At 41.1% G+C, this 6,691-nt stretch overlaps 1 protein-coding gene across 1 annotated transcript; it reads right to left on the reverse strand.

Moving 5' to 3' along the window:
• Positions 1-5,410: 5,410 nt before the first annotated feature.
• Positions 5,411-6,388, reverse strand: LOC134388817 (olfactory receptor 7E178-like). The gene has a single exon (XM_063112126.1). The coding sequence runs from the start codon at positions 6,335-6,337 to the stop codon at positions 5,411-5,413; it is 927 nt and encodes a 308-aa protein (XP_062968196.1). The 5' UTR covers positions 6,338-6,388.
• Positions 6,389-6,691: the final 303 nt, after the last annotated feature.

The raw sequence follows: 6,691 nt of genomic DNA on the forward strand, positions 1-6,691 counted from the left end.
ACATGTAAGCAGTATAAAAATTTTTATGCTGTTTCAGCTTTACCATTCACATTTATATTAATTAGGATTATAAAATTAACATTCAGTATCTGTTGCATTACCACATTTCGAGTGCTCAATAGCCACCTGTGCCGGCATATGGAACAGTGCAGATCTAGAATGAGGGACCCCAAAGATAGCAATTAGGTAGAAATCAATTGATTGATTTAAGGAACTGTATTGTTTGATATTTTTTAGAGGGAGTGCAATTTAATAATAACAGATGTAGAACAATAGGATATTGTGGAGAGGACTCTCCCCTAAAGGAAAAAGAAAATATTGAACTCATTGCCACCATCAAAAGAAACACACATCAAAAGAATCACTATGTATTGGGGAATCTTGGTTTTTACAAGGGAGAGGTCCATTTCACCTCCAAGGTGAGCATGGTGAAGTGATAATGGAGGTTCCTTCTTTCAGCAGATAAACAGTCAGCACCACCACTCGAGGACAGCTTCCCAGCACATCGTCTTTGGAGAGTCCATGCATTCAAAATATGACTGTGATTATGATACAAACATATTTCTTCAACACATCATATGACTTGTTCCTTCTCACATTCAAGTCTCATCTTAAGTATTTAATGACTGATCTTTCTAAAGCAGCGTCTTCACACCCATCTCCACTACATAACACTATGATTTTCCCCACAGCATATGAACACGTAACTGAACTTCCATCCACTTAAGAATTTTAAATTACCAACTATGGTTTACGTTACCTTTAATGACTTATCCAAGAACTAGGAGGGCATGACTCAAATTTATGAAATAGCACCAAAGCATATGCTTTTCCATTTCCAATAGGCTATTTTCTCTTCTCGTTAGAGCTTGATTTTGTGTAATCAATTTCTTCAGAAACTTGTATTGAATAGTACATTATTTCTGGAATCATACAGGGTGTCAGCTGTGCCATCAAGTTTACATACATGTTTTGGTCCATCTCTGGACTCCATTCTGGCCCACTGTTCACCTTTTCTATTCCTGAGACAATTCGCATCCTCTGAAATCAAATAGTTTTATAATAACACTTGATGCCTCTTAGGGCAAAACCCTCTATTTCACTGTACAGTCACTGTTGTTCCAGACATATTTTGGAACCTCTTTGCCAAATGCCACAAAATCTTATTGGAGAATTGGCTGTAATTTCATTGGAGAATAGGTTAAGCTGAGAAAAGGTGACATTCTTAGAATGTTAGGTTTTTCTATTCCTAGACATGGTATAACCCAATTATTTACATCATTTTTAATGTTTTCCAATTAAACCTATGAGGGTTCTTCAAAAAGTTCATGGAGAGATTTGTATTATCTTTTCATTCATTTTTCCACAAACTTTTCTAAGTACCTTCATATAACTTTAGTAAAAGTAGTTTGTTAAATTTTGGTGTCTGTTGTAAGTGGTACCTTAAAATTAAATTATAATTCTGCTTTTAGTGTACAGAAATAGATTTTATTTTTGTGTAAAAACCATGCAAACATCTTCATATACTCTAGTATTAAACCTAACAATTTGTCTATAAATTATTCTGTTCTTTATCATCAACAATATCATCTGAGAATGTCTACAATTTTATTTCTCCTATTCTGGTCCTTACACTTCATGTGTTCATCTACCCTACCTCCAACTACAAAACTCAGAATTAAATATGGTAAACATTCTTGTTTTTTACCCTTGAAAGTGTAATGCTTCTAATATTCTTTTATTAATTGTAATTGCTAAAGGGTGTTGCTGCACATTTTTTATCAGCATAAAGCATGTTTCTTCTAGTCTTAATGTTCTCCAAGGTCTTTAATATTTTTTATTATTTTTTAATTGAAACAATTGATTGTACATATTTGTGGTGTAAAGAGCTGACTGTCAATATTTGTATACAGTATGTGAGGCTCAGATTGGGATAATTAGCATATTGATAATTACAAAATGCAATAGAGAGAACAGAACTGTGGTTACTAATGGCGGGAAAGGGGGAGGAGGGTTAGCAAGAAACAGGTTAATGGAGACAAATAATGGATTCTATTATTGAATGTTGAAATTTATCATAGTTTTGTATATAATGAAATAATCACATAATCTCTTGTTTAATGTGTCAAGGTAGTGAAGTGCCCTCCTAATTCTCCTAATACTTTTAAGTATTCTTACCTCCCAGTTACTCATTAGTGTGCACGGCATGTCTTGAGTTTTGGTATCAGGTTCCAATTAAATTCATAAAATGAACATTTCCCCTTTTTCTGTTCCTTGTAAAAATTTATACAAGATTGGAAGGATCTGTGCTTCTTTTTTCTTTTAACATTAGATTTATTTTTTCTAATTAATTAATTAATTTATATTATTCCTTTTTTTACATTCTTAGGTGTTGCAGCGCAGTTGAGGTGGAGGGGGAGAGGGTAAGGGGGAGTGAAACAGGGTGGGATGAGGAGGAAGGAGGGAGCTGTGGTCATGGCCCGTGGTATCCCCCCCCGCATTTTGGTAGGAGAAACCAAGACCTTCCTGAAGCGACTGGGTGGTCCTTGCCGGGCTGGTTATGGATGTGGGGGGGCGTGGCTGATGCCCCAGGCCCCTTCACAGCCAGGAAGGATCTGTACTTTAAATGACTGGTGAAATTTCACATAAAAACATTTTATTCTAGTGTGTGTATTTTTAAGCACTGAGTGACATGCTTTATGCATGAAAGAACTACAGATGTTTACTTATTAAAGGTTGGCTTACCAGCGCCTCAGGGCCCGCCCATGGTCCTGGGGTATGGAGAAGGGGACTGGACCACCCTCCCACAACCAGGCACAACATGCTAGCACCTCGGAGCCCACCCAGGGACCCAGGGCAAGGAGAAGGGGACCAGACCTCTCTCCCACAACCAGGCACTGCCCAGGGACCCGGGGTATGGAGTTGGGGACTGGACTTCTCTCCCACAACCAGGCACAACATGCCAGCAACTCGGAGCCCACCCAGGGACCCAGGCCAAGGAGAAGGGGAATGGCCCTCTCTCCCACCACCAGGCACACCGTGCCAGTGCTTCAGGGCCCACCTGGAGACCCGAGTTATGGAGAAGGGGACTGGACCTCTCTCCCACAGCCAGGCACACCAAGCCAGCACCTTGGGGCCTGCCCAGGGACCCGAGGTATGGAGTCAGCCACCAGACCAACTTTCCACAACCAGGCACACTGAGCCAGTGCTTCAGGGCCCACCCTGGGACCTGAGGCATGGAGAAGGGGACCAGACCACACTCCCACAACCAAGCACACTGAGCCAGTGTCTTGGGGCCCACCCAGGAACCTGGGGCATGGAGAAGGAGAGTGGACCTCTCTCCCACAACCAGGCACACCATGCCAGCACCTTAGAGCTCACCCAGGGACCCTGGACATGGAGAAGGGGACCGGACCTCTCTCCCACTACCAGGCACATCAAGCCAGCACCTTGGGGCCCACCCAGGGACCCAAGGCAAGGAGCCAGAAACCAGACCCTCCTCCCAAAACAAGGGACACCACTCCAGGACCTTGGGGCCCACCCAGGGACCCAAGGCAAGGAGAAGGGTACTGGACCCCTCTCCCACAACCAGGCACATGGCGCCAGTGCCTCGGGGCCTGCCCAGGGACCAGAGGTATGGAGAAGGGGACCAAACATGCTCCACAACCAGGCATACCGCCAGTGCCAAGGAGCATGCCAAAAACAGTACCTCCACGTGGGTGGCCCACCACAGCCACCACAATAACCATGACTGCTGCAAAAGCGACTAGTCACCACAGCCACCACGCAGATGGTCCGCCAACCACTGGAGTGCATTCACACAAGAAGTGTCACCAGCAGAGACAAAGAAAAGAAGAGGATGTCTCTTTCCACAAAGCCCATTTCAAAGTGACAGAAGAAGCATCTGCTCTATGATAATATTGGGGGACCTGGTCACATCTCTCAGCATTGGACAGATCATCCAGGCAACAAGTTAACAGAATAACCATTATTCTTTCAGAAGGAGAGAAGAAATCTAGGGTAATTAGAGGGGGGAGGAGGAGGGAATGGGGAAAGGGGAGAGGCTGGACAAGGGGCATAAAGAATAATTACAATTTGTAACAATATATATGCTAGTAATATTGATTTAATCAACATATCTCAATGTTCAACCCGCAAAATATGTATAATCGATTTTCTTTCAATAAATAAAATAAATTAGAAATAAAATAAAATAAAATACATAAAGGTTGGCTTACAATATCTTCTTGAACCAGTCACAATTGTTTATAATTTTCTAGGAATAGGTACATTTCATTTAAGTTGTAAATATTAACATGTTCATAACATTCCCTTGTTTTCTATCCTACTCTATACTTATGTCCCAGTTTTCTTTTACAGTATTTGCTGCATCTTTTCTTATTCTGTGGGTCATTCTTGAAAAAGATTTAGGAGTTTTGTGAACCCTCTCTAGAAATCAAATTTTGGACACATTAATGCTTGCTACTGTAGTTTTTTTGTATTACAATACTATTTGTCCTTATATTCATTATTTTCTTCTACCTTTTTGGATTGGTTATGGTGTCATTTTTCTCACTTTTTAGATTTCATCGTTGGTTAATTTACTTTTAAGCCTTTTTTCTAAAGAAAAACAATGCTATAACTTATAGATATTTCATTAGATAAAATATTGATATATGAATACATTAGTTGCATTGTATTACTATATATACACAGAATAATATATGTCTATATATGTGTATGCATGTGGGGGTATACATTTAATTACATATATTTACGATTGGTGAGACATTGGGTCACTATCAAAAAAATTGTGAAAAATCATCTGTTGTGACATGTCCTCTCCCATCTTTTCCATGGTAATTCTATGTCAAGTAGGAAAGTCCTAGTAAATAACTATTTATTCAAACTAAACATTCACAGTGCCCACTTAAATCTCAAAATACCTCATTTTGGAGAGAAAATTAGTCACCATACCTGCTCAAAAATCTACTCAAAATCATTAAGGAGGAAGAGTTAAGTAGATGTCTTGGTCCTACAAGTAGAGTTTTAGATCCTCCTAACAAATAGAAAAAAAATAATAGGAAAAGTATAGAGATAAGAAATAAAAAGAATGAAAGAGGTCTGATTGTTTTGCAGTGGTAGAAAACAAGACTGCTCATGGCTACAAGACCCGAGTAATGGAAAAGGAAAGTGAGACAGATGTACTGAGGTACTATGTATAATCCAGGAGTGACTGTCACTTAAGTGGAAGATCCAACTTATTCTAACAGAAACAATTGTGCAAACAGAAATCAGAGTCATGTGGGTGCATATACACAAGGGCACATTCAGGTTCCTTCTTGACCTGGGTTGATTTTTCTGCCTTTTCTAATCCTATGAATCAAAATGGAGAGCACAGGTATTGAGATTAGGCGGTTCTGTTAATAATCCTCCACAGGGCCCGTTTGATGTCCCTGTTCCTCAGGCTATAGATGAAGGGGTTCAGCATGGGGGTGACCATCGTGTACATCACTGAGGCCACCACACTCTTCGTGGGAGAATGAACAACTGAACTGAGGTATATGCCAATGCCGGTTCCATAAAATAAGCAAACAACTGACAGGTGAGAGCCACAGGTGGAGAAGGCTTTATATTTCCCACCTGCTGATGAGACTCTCAGGATGGAGGAAACAATTCTAGCATAAGAGTAAAGGATCCCTGAGACTGGAACACCACCAAAGATGGCAGCAATAAAATACATTAATATGTAATTAGTGGAGGTGTCAGAACAGGCAAAGTGGAGGAGTTGAGGAGGGTCACAGAAGACATGAGGAATTTCCACATCTGAGCAGAAGGTAACTTGTGACACTATCATGCGGTGCATCTGGGAGTCAAAAAGACTGATGAGAAAAGACACGAGGACCAACAAGCCACAGAGGCGGGGGCTCATGATGACTGGGTATTGTAGGGGGTAGCAAATGGCCACCAACCTGTCATAGGCCATCACAGCAAGAATTAGATTGTCCAAACATCCAAAAAGATAAAAAAAGGACACTTGAGTGAGGCAGCCTGCATAGCTGATGGATTTGCTGTGTGCCTGGATGTTCACCAGCATCTTGGGGATTGTAGTGGTGCTGAAACCCATGTCAGCCAAGGACAGGTTGGAGAGGAAGAAGTACATGGGGGTGTGGAGGTGGGAGTCAGAGGTGATGGCCAGGACGATGAGCAGGTTCCCCAGCACCGTGACCAGGTACATGTGCAGGAACAGCCCAAAGAGGATGGGCTGCAGTTCGGGATCATCTGAAATTCCCAGGAGAAGGAATTTTGAGACAGTTGTTAGATTCTGTGATTCCATGCTGCTGGGACACCTTATGACAAAGAAGAGACTGTTGGAATACACAAAAGTATAGAGGCACCTAACTAAGCAATTTACAAGAAAAGTATTCACACTTGAGAATCATACACCTGAGTAATTTTAACAATATTTCTCAGGTGCAAACTCTTCCTAAAACTTTTTTAAAATGTGTTCACTCATTTTTAACTGACATATAATAATTCTACATAAATATGGGGTCATAGAAAGTAGAGTAGTGGGTACCTTTGGGAAGGGGAGGGAGAGAGTAGGATGGGGAGAGGTCAGTCAACAGGTACAAAATCACAGTTAGGTAGGAAGAATAAGTCCTAGTGTTCCATTACACAGTAGCGAGAA

This window comes from Cynocephalus volans, chromosome 10 (genome assembly GCF_027409185.1).
Source record: "Cynocephalus volans isolate mCynVol1 chromosome 10, mCynVol1.pri, whole genome shotgun sequence".
Classification (NCBI taxonomy): Eukaryota; Metazoa; Chordata; class Mammalia; order Dermoptera; family Cynocephalidae; genus Cynocephalus; species Cynocephalus volans.